The sequence below is a fragment of the Vidua macroura genome, chromosome 3 (assembly GCF_024509145.1).
Source record: "Vidua macroura isolate BioBank_ID:100142 chromosome 3, ASM2450914v1, whole genome shotgun sequence".
Classification (NCBI taxonomy): domain Eukaryota; kingdom Metazoa; phylum Chordata; class Aves; order Passeriformes; family Viduidae; genus Vidua; species Vidua macroura.
In genome coordinates, this window is record NC_071573.1 from 63,783,017 (window position 1) to 63,807,861 (window position 24,845).

At 38.3% G+C, this 24,845-nt stretch overlaps 1 protein-coding gene across 1 annotated transcript in view; it reads left to right on the plus strand.

The window, feature by feature from the left end:
• Nucleotides 1–5,903: 5,903 nt before the first annotated feature.
• The window catches only part of TRDN (triadin), a 274,790-nt gene continuing 255,848 nt past the window's right edge, over nucleotides 5,904–24,845 (plus strand). Inside the window, 1 exon segment of the mRNA XM_053973292.1 lies at nucleotides 5,904–6,059. Within this exon segment, the coding sequence (XP_053829267.1) occupies nucleotides 5,904–6,059 (156 nt within the window).

A 24,845-nucleotide genomic window follows, 5' to 3' on the forward strand; every position in this document is an offset into this window, starting at 1 on the left:
CATCCTCCTCCTCCCGGTAGGGCTCAGGCAGCCCCAGCTGTGGGAACCCCTCTCCTGGGGGCTCCGCCGCGGGAGGGCGCGGAGAGACGGCGCAGCGTCGGAGGGCGCCTCCGCTTTGTCTGCGCGGGCGCGGCGACCGCGGCTGCAGCTTCCTGGGCGCCTTTGTCTCGGCGGGACACCTCCGCGCCCACCCCGCGCGGAGCTCATCCGGACCGCGCGGCGCCCGCCGCAGCCCTGCCGCCGCACCCTGCCGGAGGGACTGTGCCTGTGCCTGTGCCTGTGCGGCGGCGGGGCACGGCCCGGCCCGCGGTCACGGCAGGGCAGCAGAGCGGGGCCCGGCCGCGGGCGCGGAGCGGAGCCGGCGCGGCCGCAGCTCCGCGGCGGCACGCGCTGCTGCCGCCTGGCGGGCAGCGGGCGGCGGTGCAGGGGAAGCCGCCCCAGCCGCGCTTCCTCCGCTGCAGCCGGCACCGGGGAGAGCTCCCCGGGACCGCCGGGGACACGCCGGCCCCCACCTGCCCGCAGCACCGGGGTCACTCCCACCCTGAGCAGAGCTCACGGGCGGAGGCAGATCAAAAGAGTCTGACCTAGAACGCTGGGAGAGGTCCGAGACAGAGGATATGGGCTAGAGGGTGAGGGCAGGAAAAGAAGGACAAGACTGGTCCTATTTAGAAAAAAAAAATATTAATTGGTGTCAGGGAACTGGTTCTACCCACAATTACGATGAGGAGCGTTTGCACTTAGTGACTTGATGCGGCCTTCCTCTGTTGTTAAAAGCGTTCAGAATACATCAAGTTGGTAGGAAATTATGTGTCAAGATCTGGTGTGTCAATCAGCCTCCAAAGGTTGTTAATTGCTGTGTCATCCCCAACCACCTTGACTGATATTGCATTTGGACCAGGTCACTCTTACTGAGCTGCTCATTAAACAAAAGTAGTTTTATCCAAGATGTCAACAATTATGAACTTGAGGAACATCACTGGGTTTCCTGAGCTCATGTGGATATCTGTTTGCAGCGGAAATATCCTGTAAAACTGGAAGGTCTCTGGGAGCTTAGAACCCCATGTAGCTTGCTCTCACTTTATAAGCAAGTTTGTGAAAATAATTGGCAAACTGTCAAATGAGTGGTTATGACTCCTAAAATTCTTGTAATGATCACTCCACAGGGAAGCAAAACACACACAAAAGTGTCAGTGTTTGTCTTCTGCTCCGTAAGTACATTATTCTGATTGTCAGCCTCTATGCTGTCAGACACAGTGTGGACCAGTCAAATCACTGGGCATGGGGAATACCAAACACAGTGGACATATTCAGGATTAAGGAGGCAACTACTAGGGATAGCCATAGCTGAGAACAAATAAAGCTGTGTAACAACTGAGGCTTAGAAAGCAGAGATGTCCAACAAGTGGCAGAGAATAGTTCAGGTAGCTCTGAACTCACACAGTCTTTCTTGACTTCTTCAGCGTATCATGCTTACACTTACCGGATCACAGAATGGGTAGAGTTGGAATGGACTACAGTGGGTCATCTGGTCCAACTTCCCTGCTCAAACAGGGTCATCCTATAGCACATGGCAGTGGCAAGAACAGTGTATCTCATTATCTGAGATTGGGAGCTGGGAAGCTAACAGAAAGGGCAATTTGTACTCATTTGGACTCTTGTGAGGAAGCAAACAGTTTTCTGTCTGTGCCCATAACTGATCTGGTTGTTCATTACAGTGGGAGGTTTCCTAAGGAAAACATGGGCAGTAGTGGAAGAGTCCAAAATTACAATCTCCATGGACTCTAACAGTTTCCCAAAGCTCCCTGATCTTTTGTCTTCTCAACACCTTCTCCTATACCTTTGCATTGTAGTAAGAATCTCAACTTGTTTGCCTTCTCCTAAGTACCTTTAAAGTAAATGTGTCTATTTCTGTGCTGTTATCCACTTCCCCCTTGTCTGTGGCTTATCTGTCCACACAAACTTCCTTTCTCCATGTCACTTTTATCTGTTTAATCTCTTTTATCAAGAGGACTCGAAGTGAACCACAGGATTGAGCTCTCGTTGGGTCAAATGCTTAGGTCAAGGCCTTTTTGAGTCCAGTCTGAGCTTGTTCTTGGGGCCCTGCAGCTTCAGCATGCAGCACAATCAGCTGTGTACACACAGCAATGCTTTTTTTTTTCATTCCTACTTAGACTTAACAAAAGGCCTCTTATGTGTGCTCAGTGAGTAATTTTCAATCGTTCATAACTTTGTCATAACAAAACCAATTTTCTTCGAAGGCAGGCTGTGCAGTGCTCTTCGCTGAAGGTTATTCCATGCAAAACATTAACTTGTAGGTTACAGTGCTTTCACCAGTTGATTTGTAATCATAAAGAGGTAAAAAAAACCCAAAAAACAAACAAACAAACAAAAAAAAAAAAAAAAAAAAAAAAAAAAAAGCCAAACCAAACCAAACAAAAAAAGCCAGATAAAAATAGGTTTCCCTGTTTCCCTTCAGTCTTTTCAATCAAGTGGAATTTTATTCCTATTTCTATAACTCATTTCCAGGAGGAGGTCAGTTCCAAAGTCTGTGGACTAATGACTGGAAACAGGCGGTTACAGATTCATTTTACACTTCCAGTTATAGGAGCTCATTGCTAGTGCCTGTACACTCAGGATGTCTGCTCTTCGGAGACGAGAGGGGAACACCCTTTTTAGCAGCATAATGGTGAAACCCGTGTCCCCTAGAGTGCCTTCCCCGTGATTTGACAGGAGTTACTAACTGGTTTGAAGCCTAACCCTAGCCTGCTCCTTCCCTGAGCCTGGGGGAGCACCTGGGCAAAAGGGAAGCCCAAGGAGGGCTGCAGCTGCCAGCCTGCTGCATCAAACCAGCAGCCACAGAAGAGAACAAGGACTTGGGAGAACAAGCCACAGGCCAAACAGACCGGCAGGAAGGGCCACTAGTGGCTTATGGATCGTAGCTTCTGTATCCCTTTACTTTAATAAAACTTTCAGGTGACATCCGTTAAGCCAGGACAGTGTGGGTTCAGCAGCGCATCATCCCAAGTGTTCCAGCCATGTAGGAGCTTGCTGCTGCCAGCACCACCTCCCCAGGCTGTCCCTGGTGCCAGTAAATCAGCATGGGCTCCTACCTACTGCATCCATTCTCATATAAACCAGTCTGAAAATGCTTTGTAATTGATAATGTTGTCATCAATAGTAAAGGGAAAATATTGTTTCAATTTAACCAACACCTTGTTAACAGACACACCTTGCTGTGTGACGTGCATGTTGACTTTCCGAGGAAAGAATCAATTAAGGGAGAAATAATAAGTGATTAAAACATAATACAAAATTATTGCAGGCTTAAGCACACTGCAATAAAAATTCTATTCAAACCTCTAAGACTGTAGCAGTATTAAACGATTCTTTTGAACATCATCTCTACCATGAAGATTGAATGTCAGGTACTTTTTTTTACCTCCTGCAGGATTTCAAGACTTGATTGCCCAAATGACAGTTTACTTATTTTACTGTCACATACTTTTGTGAAATGCCATAACAAGTTGATTACAGGTTTCACATTTTGCATAGTGACAAAATCATCTGTCATATAATAGTCTGATGCCTGAAAAACCATTTAACTAAGAAGCAGTTGCTACTGAAAATAATGATATTTGAAACATTAAGTGGGTTTAAATGTGTACATTTTCTAAGTAAGTCTTTGTTTTAACTGAATGAGAAGAGCAGTGTTATCCCTTTCAGGCATGAATTTAAGACTTGTAAAAGTCACCAGACAACAACTAGCTAGAGGGTGAGATAAATTAGGTGGGGCATCATTTAATGAATGACATGAAAAATAGAAGTTGAAAGCCTAGTGATACATCATAGCTTCTACAAAAATGAAAAAGTCCCTGGCTCCTATTTCCAAAACCTGTTATTCCTACCAACCTGTGCTGGAGATCTGAGGGCATGTCATGCACTCTGGCTACTGGGAATAGAAACAGTCTCCCTTTCCCTTATGGAGAGAAATATAGGGTCTCTGGAACTGGTGTGAAGAAAAGAATAAGATTTTATTTTCTTATTCAACAATATCCATACCTTAGATGAGATGTAAGTAATAACAGTAATAAGGATAATCCATTCATTTAATGTATTCAGTTTCTTGACTGATTCTAAGTGACTAGATTTTGGAAATAATGTGATGTGTCATTTACTTAGCAATACTACCCAGTAAGGGAATTTTCTGGGCGTTTTATTTCTGGTAATGAGTGGATGAAGTAATGGTAGTAGCAATCTCCCTTCTCATGTGCAGGCAAAGGGCAAGCCAGTTTTCAAAATGAGAAGGGAATAGGATGGGAAAGCTCAGCAAGCTGTTAGATTGAAGAAGAGAATGATGTGTCCCTGGCACTCTGTCATATACTGACTTCATAGGCAATGCAGCCATCACATACCTGCCATTATGAATACTGGTGGAAAATCATAGTGAATTATATATGAGGATGAAGGCTGAACCTATCTGGAGGGTGCTGAACCCAGGTGCTCAGCACAGTGGGATGCAGCACAGGGTAAGACCAGAGATTAGCAGAATAGTGTCCAAGGGTGTCTGACCTTCCTGGGCCACCAGCTGCAGCACACCACAAGTGGCAAAAACCCTGTTCTGGGGCCACAGATCAATAGCAGCCAAGTGCTGCCACTGCATCCTTGCTGCTGAGTTTGTTTTCCGGGCTGGAGAGACATTAAGGATGCAATAGCTTTGGCATTTTTCATACTGTTCCACCTTCTGTGGGACAATAGGAAAAAATAGGAATCGGAGGGGAGGAGGAATTCCTTGCCATGTTTTCTTGCTTCACAAAGGATCATGGTTAACAAAATTGTCGACCTGAAGGCTTATCATTGCCTCTGTGGACACAGTTTGTACAATGTTTTTCTTAACTAACACTGTAATTTTCTGTGCACTTATTAGTCTTTCTGGGGAAAAAAATAGTCTAATAATGCTATCACTGCTTTATTTTTAGTCAATGTTTTCTCACTTGTGGACATTAAAGCATTGTATAGTTAATTTAATATTATTGATCCTACATTTCAGTAGATCTGCATACAGAAATTTGAAACACTTCATATGTTAGGTACTTTGGACATCCACACAGTAGATTTTTCTTATCTGTCTCCTATAAACTTGTGTAACCTTTAGCAAGTCGATTAAACATTCTGCTTCTTATATACCTCATCTGGAAAATAAATGTGTTCTCATTTTGCCTAGGGCAAGGTAACACAAGGGAGAAGTCATTTTCATGGCATTGGAATTTCTTCTCACATTTAAAATTGGCCAGTGAGGAGGTCAGATTATTCTTTGTGACCATTGTTGTTTTGTTTTGGTTTGGTTTGGGGTTTTTTTGGTGTTTTTTTGTTTTTGTTTTTGTTTTTGTTTTGTTTGTTTGGTTCCTTTATTCTATGAAATCATGGATACATATCCATTAAAATTATATTTTTAAGCATTCTGCTATAAATATTATTGAAAGTTGTTTTTTTCCTTAAGTCACTGTCAAATCTAATTTTCATCTATCAAGCTTGTATTTAATGTAATCTATTTAACAAATTATTTTAACATATTTTAATTCTGAAATAAACAGGTTCTGTTTTCAGCAAATATTTTGATTGCCAGTGAAACTAAAATCCTGACGTTTGACAAACAGAAGGATGCTTTCTTCTGTGACAGAAGTGTGACTATGGTCTTTGAAATGGAGAAAAATGGAGAGAGGGGTAAAATTATGGCTTGTATTCAAGGAGGAGATTTGACGAGCAAATAGAAGAAGTAGAATGAACCGTCGTACTGACAATCTCCAAAGCTCTGAGCAGTTGGAAGAGCTCTAGTAGCGTCCAGCTGCAGCCGAGCCTTGATATTCTTTGTAAACTGAAACCCGTCAAGAGAGGGCACTACGTTCATGCACAGACACGGCGCCCGTCGCCGGCCGCTCTTGCGGATAGCTGTGGATGCGCAGATTCCCAGCCCGCAGCGCTCCCACCTGCCCTGCCCTGCCCTGCCGGCACCGCCCCGCTCAGGCCGCCGAGGGACGGAGGAAACCGGCGTGGATACCACGGTACCGGAGGCAGCCGTGCCTAACGCGGTCTCTCTTTGCCCCGCAGGGAATCAATGGGCTTCATGAAGAGTGAGCTGCAAGAAGGAAAAGGCATGCAGCAGGTCTAATGATCTCTTCTGGACTCCGATCTTGGAAAACCCTATTGTTTTCCTGAGATCATAGGTGGCCTTGTAACTCACATGACACATCAGAGAGAGAATAACCCGAGTTATGTTTGTTTATAACGTTTTAATGGCTTTCTAGGTGAAATGGAGTCCCTTTGTTTACCCAGACTGGCCTTCTGCAACAGGTGATAGGAATTCCTTGGGCTGATTTCTGATTGAACTAAATTTGGGAAATACTGTTCCAGATATTATTTAGAATTTTCTAAAAACAAGAACTACATAAAGCATTCTGTAATAAATCCTGAAGATACAGTAGAAGAAATAATATCCAAAAATTACATTTTATCTCTAGTCTAAACCTTATTTTTAAAGAACTGCTTCTTGCTCAACTTCTAACAGTAACACTAAAAGGTTCCCTTTAGAAATCAAAAAGGTTCTTTTCTTCTCTCTCTAAGCTTGTCTTGACTGTTGCCATTTTAATATATAATCTCCTTTCTGATAAGATAAAGACCTTGGTCTCCCCGTGCATTATACTACCAGGTAGATTTTTCAGTCCTGCAATCATCTGCACTGATTTTTTTTATTTTTTTTTTTTTTAATCCTCTCTAGCGGTTCAATATTTTCTCGAAATTCAGGTTGTGGAAGTGAACACAGTATGTTATTAAGGAATGCAGCATTTTCAAATGCAAAAAGCCTCAGATTTGCTTTCATCATCCTCATGAAATGTCCTGTCCATCTTGTTCATCTCCTCTGCCCTCTAGAGCTCCTTCTCAGTTCTGTTTCCTGAGATAGGCTTCTCCATGGATTCCCTCTGAATTGCTATGCCTTTTCCTGGCTATAGGACTTTGTGTTCTCCCCTGCTCAGATAAATGTTTCTTTATGTTCAGCTTGCCAAGTTACCCAAGTTACATAAAACAACCAGTCCTCTTCCCCATATGCCACTGAAGCTATCTTTTTATCTTCAAACTCTATTGATAGCAATTTGCTTTGTTTTTCCTTTTATGTTGAAATATTTAAAATGATAGCTAGGTACAAGGTGCTATTGACTTGTTCAGAAGTTGTTTTCCATTTAAATTTCTAATTTGAGATGTATCATTAGCTAGATTTTTTGCTAATTTAATATGCTCTATTTTGAATTTCCATCCTTCTAGTTTTCCTCGTTAAATGGTCATCAATATGAGCTGAAAAAATCAAAAGTTTTTGAACCAATATGGTTACCATCATCATCCAAACTTGTAATCTCATCAGTAAAAGCCATCAAGTTAATTTGATAAGGTCTGTTGTCCATACACTCATGTTGATCAGCATTAATTATTATTGATGATCAGCCTTAATAATCCACCTTTAATTCTTTATTGAGTCTTATATCAGCTGTTATATCATTGGAGTCTTATATCAATTTTCCTCCAATCAGTGTTAGACTGACAAGTCTTCTCATTTACCCCTTAAAATAGTGGCACAACATTAGCTTTCCTCCTTTTCACTGGGGCTTTTCTGGTGCTCCAGAATTCTTATTGAGAATCAACGTTAATGGTTCAGAGAATTTCTTTACCTGATTTTTCTAAAACTTTTCAATGAAAATTACCTGGATCTTTTTATTTGGAAATGTGTGCTGTTATTAACTGCCTTTTAATTCTCTGGAGTGACCACTGGAATAGAAAATACTTCAGCCTTACCTTATGATAAAATTTCTACTTTCTCCCCTCCTAAACAGAGAATGGGGCTATGCACTGAGCACACATGATTTGTCTGCATTATTATCCTTTATTTTGTATTTCCCATCTGCTAGTGCAGAACCAATATTTTTCTTCTCTTTTATTTGCTTTTAATATCCTTTTTAAAAAACCCAAATAGTCTCTCTTCTTATTGACCTTAGCAACCATGGCAAGTCTTACTGCCTTTTCAATTTTGTAATTGATTAATTTTGTTTTACTTGAATCTGGTGAGGTCCATTATTAAATGATTGTGTATTCTTTTACTTTTGTTTTCTTTATCTATTTTCTCTGGTTCCTACTTCTACGTAGGCTCATTATGTTGTGATACCTATTTCCCTCCCCTTCCATTTAATATGGTCCTTAATTGCCATCAATTCATTGAAATCAACCCATTAAAAGCAATACAGGATCACTGCTGACTCGGTTTTGTTTTCTGTGCAAAAATCAAATCTAAGAATTTGTACTAATACAATCATGATTTTTACCTAGTAATGTGTTAGAAATTTTTACCTATAACTTTGAATTCTAGAAGAATATTAACAATTAGCATCATAATTTCTTCAGCATATGTCACTCAGGCTGAGGTTCCTGTGATTACACGGCCATTTAGCTCTCCTTCACTATAGACAGGTGCTCACCTGAGCCTGGGGTGTCCTACTATGATATGGTAACTTGCAGCCAATCCCAGCTGGTATTTTGTACTTTGCCAGTTAAATAGTCACCCCAAACTTCCAATATTTGTCACTTCTACACTGTCAGCATTTAGTAAGAGCCATTTTTGACATGAAGTGTCTTTTTGCACTCTTTCTCCCCTTTTTCTTTCCTAAATAGATTACAGCCAGTGATTTCAGTATTCCAGTCATGCAGATCACCCAATCAAGTTTCAGTAATGCCAACTAGGAAAAATTCATGCTCATAAATGAGCCATTCCAGCTCTTGTTTACTGAAAAGGCTCCTAGCCTTGCAATATAGGCAATTAAAGTTTTTTTTATTTCTCGTATCCTTTGGATTTTTGATTAATTTTGTTCTAAGTTTCTTCATTTTTTGCTACATTTGATGTTTCTCTTCCCCTCATCCCTCCATCATTCCCTCTTGTTATTGGTTTGTTCTTCTCAGACAACACTTGCAAAAGGGCTCTGGTGCCTTGCGACTTGGTAAAATCTGCAGTGGAAGTTCCCAATGCAATGTATGTCAAGAGGAAAAAAGTGAATTTACAACAGCAAGTGCAGAGTGCTGTCAAAGATAGGCAGTATGAATTTTTCCAGAATCTGTCATCTTCTTTAACCATGATTGACATCACTCACAAGTCTTAGGATTTAATTTCCCATTATATTTAGTAGTATGCTAGTAGTAAGATCAGTGGAAGGAATTCCTGTTTTTACCCTCTCAATCCCCCACGATGGAGCGCCTTCCCAGAGACATTGTACAACTCTGCATGGAACCAGGCTGTAAATCAGAGCTGAGAAGAAATTCAGGTTTCCAAAAGCCCTCCCCTGTGCAGGCTGGGTGGATGGGGAAGTGTGCTGGAGAGCCAGACAGCAATCTTGCAGGTGAGACTGGGGCCCTTGATAATCCTTGCCCCAGCCCTGGTGTGGCAGGGTTGGCTGCTGAAAGTTCCCTGGTCAGAGGCACAGAGGCAGGAGAAATACCTTTACTTCTACACACTTCCCTTCTGTACTGGGGGAAAGCAGGGGTGGCCATCTGAATTTTCAGGTCCTTCTGGCTCTTAGGCAGAAATCCTCGGCATTGTTAACAGGGAAGATATAAGCAAAGAGGTCTCTCTTATGGTGCTCCTCTCCTGTGCCTGGAAAGCAAACAGCACAAGAGGAGCTTCCAGCTCTGTGGTTAACCTAATTCACAAAGAGTCAGGAAAGGGCTTTCTTTAATGGATCAAGTTTTGCTGACTGGCTTAAAATGTTTATCAAATAGCAATGTCACAATTTGTGTCTCAGCATTTGGATAACAGCAAACCAATTTCTATTTACTTAAAGATGATCCTTTCTATTTATTTTTCATGAACGGTGATTTTCTTTAACTATATAGCTGATACAGAGATTTGAGATAGATTTAATATGTGGAGATGATAGCAAGATGTTATTGTGCTGAAGATTATTTAGAAGTAATATTATCTGATTATTTTTAGAAATTTAGGGTTTATTTTGTTCTCTCTCACACATTTCATTATCTTCTCCTTCTTTAAATCTTTATTTAAAATTAATCTCTGATATGTTTTTTCCAACAGGAAATATAGGTTTCAAATACTACTGAGACACCTGTAAGCTCAACAAGCAAACAGCTGAACAGTGTAGTCTGAAACTACCAATTCCAATTCTTTTTGTAAAATGCTTTTTTTTTTTCCTAAGCTGTGCTTTAAATATAAATGGAATTCTTCAGGACAGAGATTGGGCCTTTAACCGTATCATAAAATGTTTAATACATTTGGGCATTTAAGAAATGACATTAAATAGGCTAGGCCATTAAAAACTGTGTTCTTTATGCTCCTATTTTGTGCATCCTGTTAAGATTTATTGCAGAGTTTTTCAGTTGCTCTTAAATTCACTGAGTATTTCAAAGGTATTTAATTTCATTTTTTTTTAGCCGTGGCAGATGTCAGCTCTCTCAGTTTTCTTCCAATTAATGCTCTTACCAATTTTTCATGTTCTGCCTTGAGGTTAGATTTGAATGAGAAGGATTTGTCAATTCCTACAGCCACCAAATCTGGGGTTTTATTGTTGTTGTTCCTATGCTTTTCTGTATGTTTTGTAACTTTTTATTTAAGATTTGTTGTTGCTCCCTTCTCCATGTGTCTTTTACTGATGGTCCAGGGTGTTTCTTTATCTCTGGGCAAACCCTTCCTGCTTGAGAGACCTATTTTATTTGCTACGTGGATGCAAAACACTCATCTCTATTTTTGCATTTAGGAAAATATGTGTATTGTTTCTTCTTTGTTATTGAAGTTCATGTGGTACATTTCAGTTTATGCCCTCACCTAACAATACATATGCTCCTCCCATGTGTTTCCCATCTATCCCTCCAGCCAGCTACTGGGTATTACTATCCCATGCACCTATTCTAGAAGCACACAGAGGTAGACTAAATTTGACTTGATGACTTTTGAGAAAATGCTAATTTTGCTACCTTTTTTTCTATAGTTGTGGAAATAATGCAAAAGCATTCTTGTTTTTACTGACCCCCAAGAAACAGAGCAGTAGATGATAGTGAATACCACAGTGAATAAGAGGGTAAATAATGTAAAAGACTTTATTTCTGAGGGCAAGAGTTCAGTACCATTTCTACCATTATATTCAGTAAAAGGCCAAAATAAATCTCCCCTTCAGTTTATTTCTCAGGATTATTTTGCCTAAGAAGGTTTAACCAGCCTGGAGTAATCTTTCAATACATGTTAGGAAGATTTCACATAAATAAATCATCCAGAGTAAAACTGTAGTCTCCAATTACATTGTATTCCTGTTCCTCTTCTTTCTTTCTTCGTCACTTTTCCTTTGGTTGTTTTACTCCCTGATACTCTTGAATGTGTTCTTTGTTCACATATTGACTCACTTTCTCTTTGGTCTCACCGCCTCTAGGTCTTGCTTCTGCCACCGAGCTTTCTTTGCTTCACGGAAGTTCTTTCTTCACTTGCTAAAATCCCTTCCATACCCCAAAGTTTCTTAAGAACTCCAAGCTTCATTTGCAGATAATTCCAGCAGGAAACTCTCAAATTGATCTTTTCTGCTAGTCCTGGGGCTTTCTTTCCCACTTATTTGTTTTTCTTGATTCTCAGAACATTAGTCAGAGTAGTCTGGTTATTGCTCGAACAGCACTGGGGGGGAAAAATTACATAAGCTGCACATTCAACATCTGTCTACAGGCTAAAAGAGAGGAAGACTCAGAGATACTGGATATTCTTCCCACTTCTGCTGTCTGTTGATTATATCAATTTGATCAAAATATATTGGAAACAATTGAGAAATGAAGATACTTCAGTCATGCAGGTTTTGACATTGCCAGAGGTGATGTCAAGTGAATCTTCAACTTGATTCTTGATTCTATATGTAGCTTTCTTTTTTAATTATCTAAGATTGAAATGGGAAATGAAACCTAAGTGAAAAAACCCAAATGTCAGAAGTGAATACCCAAGCTGTAAACCTTCATTTTTCTTCTTACAGTAAGCAACTTCTCCTGTAAATATGCAGCATAATAAAGTTATAACATAAGAATAAACAATCTTGTTCCCCATGCCCTCTGCAAACTATATTACTAAAGCGGTTTTCATTTCATCAAACAAGATTCTAGGAGTGGATAGAGCTGACTGGGATAATGCAAATCATCACAAATAAAGGAATATGATCAGTGTTACTATTTTTTTTTTAACACCAGCCTGTATGAGTTGAATTTATTTTCCCCCACATTTGTCTGCTTTATCTCTTCTTGATACATTTATTTTGGATGATTCATTCAAGGTGATCTTTTTAGAGCACACATATGGCAGTCACCATCTCAGTCAGCATTGTGGGACAGTTTTAAGAACTGCTCCCCACCAGAGGCACAGTCAGCCTGTAAGACCAGAGGCTTTCCTTCCCTCCCTCATATCTCTGCACATCCACCCCGCACACCACGCAATCGGCTTATGGATACATCAATTGCACAGCAATAATCTGCTCCCCTGTGGGCTGTGGCTTTTGCAAAGGAGTAAGGCCTTCTTTTTTGCATTTTACAGATGTGTGGAGCTCACCCTTACAACCCTTTTCAGTCATAATTATTCTTTTCATGCGGGCCCACGCAATTTCTAACAACATTGCAGCCAACTGAAACTTCTGATTAAGAGTTTTGCCTTCATGTGCTGGGAAGCAGAAAGTAGCTCTGCACTGGTGAGCTCAGTTTCTGGGCTAACCCATCTGCAGCTGCACAGAGATAGCAGCTAGCATCTGGTTTTCCTTGGTTCACAGGCTTTTTTATTAGATCAGATGAGCAACCAGCAGAGGGGAAAAGTGCCTTCTTGGTTGTATAGGCTAACATTTGCTGTTAGCCTGTTCCACGTATGGATTCTAGGGCTGCAGAGAGAAATGAGTATAAAACTGGGTCTCAGAGAAGCTGTCTTTCGGAGCTATTCAAGGGAGGTCCAGACTTGAAAGGGTGTACCTCACCTGTACTGAAGATCCTAATCCTGCCTGTGATAATAGCCTGTGTATGATTCTTTTTTTCCTTCTTGTTCATGCAAATGGAGTAAATAGATACAGGTGAGAGAACAGAAACACAGAACAGTCAAGCTGTAAATATTAGAAATCTACCTGGATTTCTTCACTTGGCAGAGCTGAGATTCATAGACATTTGAGATCGACTGCATCCATTTTCCTATATTCAGCTGGTATACCTTAAATCTGGGTGGTCAACAGAGCATAAATATGTTGTGCATGTGCATTCTGACAGCACATGTATCAGAAGAAAATCTCGCTAAAAAGCACACAAAATAATTGTCACAAAAACATTTTTCTTATATCACAGCTAGTCATCTGTCAGAAAGATGCCAGAAAGAGTGTTAAAAATACTGTAAATATTCAGCTCAAAGTGTGTTTACATTTGCAATATGTTCTTTTATGTGAAAGAACATAGACAGAATGAAAGGAGAATCCTCCCCTTGGTAATGACTATTTTAATGTCTGCTCAAAGCTTTGTAAATAATGCAGCACTATAAAATTTAGTCATAAGAAGTAATCATTATCTCTCAATGAAAGAGAATAATTTTTCCATTTGACCTGACATATAAATGTCTATAAACATTATATTTATCTTTAAGAGTGTTCCCTCTATTCATATGGTAATACAGGCAATGTGAAGATTTCTAACATCTCAGAAAATTACCCCACAGTACACCCAGTTGCCTGTATTTTCCAAAAACTGCAGTCTTGAACAGCGATTTTTATGCTTCCAACAGATTGGGTCAAAGAACATACAGGCACTGGAATCTTCTTTTGATTGCTTCTAAACTTCCTTCATCCGTGGCTGCTAAGAGATATATTAAAGAAACATGCTCCTGTTCAAATAGGCCAAAACCTCTTTTCACAAGATTCTCAGATGTTTCCTTGAGTCATGATGGGAAAATTTTGGAGGATTACATTATATCTTAATAGAGAACTTTTAGGTATGGCTTATTAATTGGAAAAAAAAAAGAAGCAGGTGATTATTAAGCAATTTTATGTTATACTGTCTTGAGAGAGAGCTGGTACATGATGACTGATACATTGCCAAGGGATTTTATTTTCTTGTTTATATGTAGTGTGCTGCTGTTATATGGTCACGAGACGTGATACATGCTCTGTGTTCCAAACTGGGAAGTATTTTCATTGTATTTGTTGGCATAATGAATAAAAGTGCATTTTGTGTGATACATTGCTTATAGTTAGATAAGATTAAAAGATTTAATGTAGGAAAGGAAAACGTAGCAAACAGCATGGTACAATACACAACAGCAATGTAACAAAGGATGCATCTGGATCTTCCAAGTTTTTAATTCTCAGGTCAATCATGAAGTACATATTTAAAAGCTTTAAGGTTTCCATTTGCAGAAAGAAATGAAAGACGAGGTATGAGTCATGAATGCTGCATTATGACTCAGGTATGGAGTACTGATTTGTAGAAAGAAAAGCCCAAGCATAGATGCTTCAGGTCATCCTGATGAGACAAGAGAAGACCATGTGCCACCTCTTCTCCAAACTTTTCTTCTCCCCACACTTCCACACATGTTCCAGTTTCTCTGCAAAAGAAATGAGTGCACTTTCCAGATGGGCTCTCTGATGCATTCCAAGCAATACCAACCAGCATGCTGCAGGCCTCAGGGCTCCACATGCTGTGCCGCAGAAGACAGCAGAGAAGCACCCCAGAGAAGTCACTAGGTCATGCCTGTGTATTTATGAGTGCTTTAGGGAGCTGCAAGTTGAGGTGAGACAGCACACTGAAAAGTCTTGCTTCACTCTTATTATCTGAAGATTTCACAGGTCTGCTCTGTGTAAATGTTGGTAACCAGAGGGAACAACCTGGGGTGATAATCAAGATTTTTCCTTTTCAATGCCATACCTCCAGAACAGAGCACTGATAGCCTCAAAAAAGAGCCTCAATAAAATGTCTGAAAGAGGCAGTTTCTGTACAGATTACAAAATACAGTTATGAGCAGCAGTTTCTTAGATCTTTCATACAAATAAAAAATCAACAGGAAATACTACAAAGATTTGCTAATAGCCATTTCCTCAGTCTTCAGTTGGTATATGAAAATGGAAACAAGCAATCAAAAAATGTCCTTCTGCAATTTGTCTTTTATGAATTTCATTTAGGAAGGCATAATTGGTCATTGATGTCTTATAAAGTGTGAGCCAATGAGGAAAATGTGATTTCATGTCTCTTGTATATAGTCTGGCTAAATAAACTTTTTCACCTCTGTTAATCACATAATTTTGTATTTTGCTTGTAGCTGCTAAGTCTTTTGAGACTAATCTGGAGAAGCAGCTATGCACTGCTCTGTTGTCAAGGAAACTCTCGTAATCACCAGTTAAACCACAGTAGTAAAAGGTTTCTCATGTTCGTGGTAAAAATGGGACATCCTGCAGAGATATGGGAGAAAGGGGAAACCAGTTGTAGCAAACCACTGAAAAGAGTCCTTACCTGGGAGAGAAGATACTTCCATCTTCTGGTTCCTGTTCCAAATAATTTTGGTGTATTTTATCATAGTATTATTAAATATACAGTCTTGGAAGCAAAAAAGTCTAAATCTCCAACTCTATCCTGAGAACTGTGCTGGATTTCAACTAGAATTTTATATAAGGGACAACAAACCCTACCTAAATAATGTGAAAATATCTTGAGTATAATCACAGTTGTGTTTTATTTTTTCTTAATGGTTATGATATAATTACTTTTAAAACAAAAGAAAGAGATATAAAATTATATGATGATTTTATAAAAGTCATATAACCATGAAATGAAAAGGTTACCTATGCACAGCTAAGATTACTGAGATGGCTCTTACTGAATCAGTGATAAATCTTTTTGGTTTTCTTTCTAAAATAAAATCTTAGAATAAGGGGAATAAATGGCATATTCATGATCTAGGAGAAAGTGCACTGCATTTTGAAGGGGAACAAATATTTGCTTGACTTATGTAAAGAGCATTCATTAACATGGGACATAATTACTCCTCTTCCGGTTACTTCAAATGACTAATTCCAGAAATCTCTATACTAGGATTAGATTGAAAAAAAAAATTAAGGCAGGTCTGAGAAGAATCTTTTAAAGTTTTTTAGCAGCTTTGGATAAAAGTCACCAAGAAAAGTGACAGATCAAATGCAGTATGCATTTGACACCTAGATCATTCATCAGCACTGAAAAATCTGACCAGTATAAATGCCCAATTTAATTCAGAATTCTGTTTTTTCTCCCCAAAATTGTAAAAGAATCTAAATCTGGAACCTAATCCAGTGTGTGTGCACACAGATGCCAATCTTTCAACAGATAGCAGCCTAGAACTCCAAGATGAAATTGAGTCTAATATTCTAGTTGTGGTTATCACTGAGTTTCATGGATGAGAACTTTACCTCCTCACTTGTGTATACTCTTATTTTGTAAAGGAAGATCCAAATGAAATCTGAGAGTCACTTGGATATGTAGGAGTAAAATATCTGATGCTTGAAAGAAACAACTCTTCAGAGAAAATTCAGAGGAAAAAGATCAGATTTTCAATTCTTTTTCCAGATGAAAACACTGAGCTACACTGAGCAATGGTGTCATTATTAAAATTGAAGTAATTCTAGAAATCATCTGAAAAATCATCATGCAGTATCTCTGTAGTCAACAGAGATCTGGTAATAACAATGAAGGGAAGCTATAGATGCATTTACTTTCTCAACTAAACTCTGTGTTGACTACACAGATTTGTTTTCTTTGACAATAAAGCCAGTTTGTTTAAAACAACAGTTTCATATATGGACATTTACATTGTGGGCAGTTAAAGTTTGGGTCAGGGAAAGATGCCTGAATTTGGGAAAACAACATTTCTGAGTTAGGGTTATGTATATGGAATAAAGATGGCAACCTTTTTCATGTTCTCTTCTTTAAACTAGGAAAACAAAATGTCTGGAGAAAAAGCACAGGGAAATTATCACAAATATAAATGCCTTTCAGTCTGTAGGGCATCAATGGAACTAATATGGGAGCTTGGATGTTTTCCTTTCAGGTCAATTGGCTGCAATCTGGCCTCATTCAGCTTCTCCCTGTGTGCTGAGATCAGATATTTTCTCTGTGAATAGGCTCAGATCAGTCTTGTTGCATTCCAGTATGCAGTGATAACTATGACAAGGGAGCCTTTGCATTACACTGTTGGTGCACTAGGGGTGATGAGTTCAGTAAAAAAATACCTAAACAATGGACTTGGCAATACATTTCCATAGATGTATTGCCAAGTCTTGTGGTATACATGCTCCTATAGTATAGCCCAGAAAAAAGAGAAAGGAGTAGCCAAATTGTAAAAACTCTATGGGGATTCTGAATCCAAAATCTGGAGAAATTGATTTTAAGCTGGAACAGATGACTAAATAAGTTATGCCATAGTGGCCCATTAGAGTATAACAATATGTTGCCTTTTAGATAACTTTCATTTTGCTAATTTGAAAATTGCAACCATATGAAAGCTTTCAGAGTGACAGCACATTTGTTTGTAGTCTGGTATTTGAATATGCCAAATATTGGTTCTATTAAACTATTGTAAATCTAAACATCTACATCAGACACATTTTCTTTCTGCATGAACACAAAGGCATAATGTACCATGTTTTGCTGATATCTGCATGATTAACTACATTTGTTTTCTATTTACTACAGAAAGCTATGCTCTGGAAAATCTATTTCAAACATTCAAGCTTTCACACAGGGACATATCTCCCTGTATAATGACCAAAGAGCAGTAGAGGTCAGTAATTAGAAATCTCTAAGGATACCAATTTTTACAGCCTCATTAGCAGGGTCTTAGTTAGTTGTCACCCAGGTTAGCCTGACTTGTTAAACTCGTACAGAATGCACTGAGGGGCAGCTGATGTGTTCTCAAAATGTCACATCTTGTGTCCAGGCTCCATTTTATGATACTTCTGTTTGAAAAGGTTGGTCTAAGTAAAAGACAAGTGGTTTTCTGACCCCTTTTATATCTCTTAGTAGGGTCTGTGGATTTGCCCCTATTTCATGAGGAAAAGAGTATTATTTTATAACATTTCATATAAGAATATACTTTTTACAAATGCAATTTCTCATATATATATATATATACATTCTTTTCTTTATCTTTCCAAATTCCATGTTTTTATCTTTATATGTGGGATGTATGTATATATACAGCTGAGGAAAGAGAAATGTATATATATTAGAAAGCTGAGATATGGTGTTCTTTATTGTATAAAATTGCACAGTACCAGATTATTTTCTCACAAAAGTGCTTCATTTCCACAGCTGTCCTCATGCTAATATAAATAAATTGCTTGCTATTTCCAGCCTAATTAGTGAATGTATGTCTGCCTTGAGCAAGGAGGGCTGAACAAGTTGACCTCCAGAAACATCTCCCAATCTAAGTTATTCTGTGACCTTATTTATTAAAAAAGAAAAAAAAAAATGTGTGCACACACACATTTCACAAGTAAAAAATTATTTCAAAAATGCCTTGATGATAAGTAATTGTCTATTTACATGTCTCCAGAATCTTGGTAAAATGGAGATTAAAAGACTAAACTAAAGAAAAGATACATATGAGTTGTGGATATGGTAGTGATAGGTGATCAGACAGGGGGTGCCTTTGTGGCTCTTAAACTTGGATTCCATGGTATGGAAGAAGAAACTTCTGTACAGAGAGTAAGCTCTTCAAAAATCTACATAACAGTTGGAACAAACAGTTTTACTTCATATTAATATTATACACAAGGTTAATTATGATTATAATGGTATTATTATTGTTATTATTACTATTACCTTCTGATAGACTTCTGAATGACTTCGCATTCTGATTTGTGTATGTCAGCAGTGATCTTTACATCTCTGGGGATGGATGGTGAATTTGGAAGGCAAAATATATAATACATATGTTTAAATTTATGGATTCATATGAAGGAGTTATGGGTGAAACAGACTGTGTTAATTTTTCTCTTATAAATGTAATCTTGAACAACTAAAACTATGAAATATCAAAAGATTTTCTAAAGAATACTACCAAATTGATCTTATAAATCACAAGCTATAGAGATACATTTTTAAAAGCTACATTTGAGATCACAGGGTTGTGGTGAAAGGATTTTTTTGCTTGCTGCTTCTAAATAATGTTTGAATCTCACTGGACAGAAATTTTCCCAATGTAGTTTCTGACTGTGTGTCAGCTGCCCCTAAAATAGACTGGTCCATACATTCCTTTAAACCTTTAACCAGCAGTAGTAAAACTACCTGTGAGATGAAAGAGCTGTGCTACTTTAGACGGTAAAATAGCTCAGACTATTACCAGCATATGACTCACACAAAACTATGTTACCCTCTGTCCTCTTCACTGACTTGCCAGACACCCTAATGGAGTGGGTTATAAAGGCAAGGGAGAGAAGTTCTCAGTGAAAGACCAGGTGGAGAATAAATTAAATCTCACTTGAAATAAATGAATATAAGAGCCCTCCACCTGCCCCATCATCATCTGCTGGAGTGACACATTGGACACTTACATTCAGTGATGAAAATAGTCCCCTGGGTAGCTGAATTTTTAGGTGGAGTAGTAGTTGGTGCAATAATTTGTATTTCTAGTAAAAAAATACTTTTTCATGGGGAACCCAGTGATGTGTTCCCAATATCTTGAGGGGATTTCACTCAAAAATATGCTCCTAACACTATGATAAATTATTTCAGTAAGGGTTTTGATTACTGAGTAAAGGCAAGGTAGCAGAAGGTATCTTCATTTCCTTGCTTAGGCAGAAATACTTTATTAGAAAAAAAAAGATAGCAAAAGAAAGAAGGGACTCACTAGATGTTTTTCTCATAAACAACTAAGAAACATTAAATTGAATTTTTTGTCATATGACTTGTTCTTGAAAATATCTCTTGTATATTTATCTTTTACAACAATTGACAGATGGTATGGTTCAAAAGGTTGGATTCATTAAGACAATTTTTAGTACAATGTATCAAGATCCCTTTGGTCATAAGAGCCAAAATAAAAGTATTAATTTGTCCCATGGTAGGGATCTGAGTCTAGGGAGTGAAACAGGTTCCTTTCTTCTTACCTTATGGCACTATCATAGCATTAAGTAATTATATGTATTGTGCTCTGCAAGTGAAAACACCCAGCTGTTGCTTCCTTGTCAATCAGACATTTCAGTGGGTAATTATCTGACTCCTCTTTAAGAGCTAGTTGAACTGCCGTTGTGTGGATCCTGCTAACAAATTTTGAGGTAAAACTTTACTTGTCCTTTCAGATCACAGAAGGGCCCCTAGCTATGGGGAATGTTGTTTGCAGCCATGCACACTCATACCCATTCTCACCGCAGAACAACCATCTGCTGCACATGCTGCCGCTACTGGTCAGTCACCAATTATTCAGAGAGATTTTCAAAATTTAGTTGACTTCTGAGGCTGGATGAACTCTTTCACTCCTGCATCTAGTTCTTTTAGCCTTCCTTTACGGTCATGAATTAATTGAGTTAAGCAGCAAATTGTAGTCATATACTTACTGAGAGTTATTGTTATTTTATAGCTTAATTAGTATAGTTAATTATATTTTGTAATTATACCATGTTTTGTTTCTATAAACATGGAGGTTATATTATGTGTAGTCAGATCAGCTGTAGAGTTTAATCTAATGATTATTTAATTATGAGAACATTTTTTTTCTTGTTTTAAGGCTACATACTGACAATAGAAACTGGGGATAATGTCCTGTATTGACACACTTTTCCCGCCAGGAAAGGAGGGAAGGCTCTGTTGTCCAAGACTCATTGTTTTGTTGCTCTTTTGCTGAAGATGAACACATTTAATGTTTAAGTTTTCTCTGTGATTTCTAAAATCCCATATGGGAATCCAAAGGTATGAAATAATTGGATAATATGAGGATTTTTATTTACTCACCTGCTTACAGATGAAAAACTAAATGCAAGAATTGTTGAGCACATATATGGGTTTATTTTACTGTGTTAGTGTTCCATTAAAGCAATCTTTTATTGCATTATGTAGTGAGGGTTTTTAATGCTCAGATGTAGAAGTTAATATGCATGGTAATTTGATAAAAGATGTAGCAAAAACTAATCAACTTTTAAAGTTATCTTTTATTTTATTAGTAGAACAAATCGTGCTTTTGCATCCAAATGCATGCTGATAAATACACCAGCATAAAAAAATCCACCTCCCTGAAAGAATCTCAGCATACAAATGTGACTTTGATTCAGTTTGGGGAGTAAGATTTTAATTATGCAGTTCTTCAAATTCAGCTGACATTTTTGATTGCTATTTCTGTTCTATTCTCTTGATGATTTTGATCGTGATAAGGTTTTTAATTTCATGACTATATAGCACTGGTGAATATGACACTTTATTCTTTTATGAGAAGAACTCAACAAAAAAGAAATGTACTCTCTCTGAAATCTCATAACACTGAATTCATCATATATGCTATGTAATCTTTTGAGAGAAGTTGCTATGATAATGTATGCTGATATAATCACATGAATGGATGAATCATTCAGAGAGGGTCTATCAGCATAATAGGTATAATATGTTTTAAGGATCGACAAAAAACTTGTAAGCAAATTCAGAGCTAGGATGGCTTTGCGCTGCAGTTCAGTGCACAGGTTTGCTGTAACAATGCTTGTCTAATAGCTTGCTTATCTAATGCCAGACCATCTCACATGGTTTGTAATATTTAAATTTTTTGCATTTTTATGCTTCTGAAGACAATAAACTTTACATATAAAAGCAGAAAGAAAAAAAATTCTCATTAAAGATAAGCAATTATATAATTACAAAGTTCCAAGTCTCTTGAAATTTTTATGCTATTATGCCAGCACAACTGAATAACTACCTCAGAGAAAGTTCTAGAAGATATAGTTGATAACGCCCATGCTCTTTTCAGCCATTATGAGATAATTTTTAACTGGTTTTCAAATGCAAAGAAATGATTAATGTTATTTTATGTTGTAGATGTTGGCAAACCCAATGGGAAGAATGATGATGTCTAACTCCATTTCAGAAGGCTGAATGATTTCTTTATTATAATTATAATATAATACATTAATATAGTATATAAAAGAGGGTACTAAATACTACATGCTACTTTCTCTAACTATCATATCTAACTAACTCATAACTCGTAACCCTGCTCTCCAGAGCCTAAACACAGGTAGATCCGATTGGCCATCAGGCCCAAACAATCTACTATGATCCAACTAAGCGCTCATTCTAAGTAAACAATTCTCTAAACACATTCCACAAGAGAAAAACAAGGAGCAGAAATTTCTCTCCGTGCACCTCAATAAAAAATCCTGAGAGAGAAATGTACTTTGCCACAAATTTATATTTTATGCATATAATGTTTGTATTTAGTATTTCCCATGTTAATAAATTCTCAAAAACATAGATTTTTGTTAACGTATAGTACAGCCAACTTTATTTTTCAGTCACACATCTTGGTTTCAGCCAATTGAAAATTTAGTGATTTGAGCTTATGACTCATGTATGAACAACAGTGACCTCATGTGGCTATTGCTTCAGGGATACATGTGTCAGGCAGTACAAAAGGAACACATATCTTCATGGCAGGAATATAAAAACATAAAATGATGCCCACTGTAGTTCACTATAGTTATTTTTCTTTTTTTTCTTAAAACAATGTGAACTACAATATGTTCATTAAAGTGCTTCTTGAGAAAGGAGCTTGATGAGCTTGATGAATGCAGCCATGAATTTGGCTAACTCTTACACATAGTTAAGATTTACCGAATACATGCTCAAGACTTTCTGATTTCTTCCCTGATAACTTTGGTGATTAGCTAGTGAGCAAAAAGCCTCTCCTCTCCTCTCCTCTCCTCTCCTCTCCTCTCCTCTCCTCTCCTCTCCTCTCCTCTCCTCTCCTCTCCTCTCCTCTCCTCTCCTCTCCTCTCCTCTCCTCTCCTCTCCTCTCCTCTCCTCTCCTCTCCTCTCCTCTCCTCTCCTCTCCTCTCCTCTCCTCTCCTCTCCTCTCCTCTCCTCTCCTCTCCTCTCCTCTCCTCTCCTCTCCTCTCCTCTCCTCTCCTCTCCTCTCCTCTCCTCTCCTGATGCCTTTATTCATGATGTAGTAGTATGTGTGTTTAACTATTTTTTTTGAGAGGATATTGCATTAAAGCATATTGATTATTTTCCACAATTGATGTCAAAAATAGTTATTAGTTAGGGAAGCTTTTAGACAATACTGCCTGTTTTAGAATAAAGTCTCAGAGTCATTCCACACGCCATGTCTAAACAGAATTAATATTTTAGCATGAAAAGCACAACAAAGTAGATGCCAAGGTCTTCCTTGCATCAGCTGGTATGGAAGTCATGTTTAATTCACATCTAATGTACTGCTTATTTCACCATTAATGGCCACAAAGAAGTAATTCTGTGGTTTAGATTGGGAGTTTTTTGTGTTAGTGGATTTTTACATCTAGATTAACTGTACTATATAGACCATTGGATGGATGGATGGATGGATACATACACAGTATGTGAATCCATGTATCTACAGAAAATGACTGTTGGACAGTGCAGAAATCAGAGATCCACCTTTTGTGGTATAAATGCACCTGAACTGACCTAATGGAGAATCAGTGAAGTTTGACATGACTGATCAGCTCATGAAGCTTCTGTAACCATTTCTTCAGAAGCCTGGGAATTAATAGAGGAAAAAAAAAAAAAAAAAAGAAAAAAGGCTACTCCATAAGAAACCAGGCCTAATTAGGAAGCTCTAACCAACTTCACTGTTTTGCAGACACTCAGACTAATAAGGTGCTAGATGGACCTATTTGTATCAACATCTTTAACTGTTTTGGTACCAGGAAAAGGTATCAGCTTGGGAACTGCACTATGCAGAGGAAAGACTACTTCTGGGTGTGAAATATTTCTATTTAAAAATACATCCCATAAGCTGGAACACAAAGAAGAATGGTTGGCTTGTGGAAGAGAAAGAAACAATACTTGTGACGCCTACCCTCAGGGGCTTTCTTCATGATGGGCTTTCCAACACAGCACTGCTGCCAAAAAGACTTTGACTAATTGGAGTAAATTCAGCTGAGAACCACTGTGATGATTAAAGACTGGAGCACATGACATATGAGAGGAGGTTGAGAGAACTGTGTTCTGAATGGGGTTTTTAGTCTTTCAACATCTAATGGGAGTGTGCAGAAAACAAAGGAGCCAGACTATTCTTGGAAGACAGCTATGAAAGGACAAGTCCCAGGTTACAGCAGGGGAAACTCTCAATAGGTAATAGAAAGAGCAACATCAGAGTGAGTGCAATCAAACTCTGGAATTGTTTTCCCAGAGAGGCTATGAAACCTTGCCCTGAACCACCTTCTCTAAAGCTGCTCCTACTTTGAGAAAAGATGGCCTCCAGAGGTAGAGAACAAAATGCAGGACTGTTTTAATTGTATGTAACAGATTACAAGTTCACAAGTTTTTTCTGATTTGAAGGAGATTTTAATCAGCTCCATAGAACTACTAGATTTGGACAGAGCATTACTGAAACTGATGAGTTGAATGGTTTCGGTTTACCAGAGTGTGCTTTCAAAGAAGATATCTGAGTAAATGACAGTCCCAAATCCTCAGTACAAAGCATTCATTTCCACCCAGTTCAAAAATAGGAGGACATTTCTCAGTATTTTCTTGAATAGATAGATAAATGCATGCATATGTGTGTGTGAAGACAGACAGAAAAAGAGAGGGAAGCAAATAGAAAATCA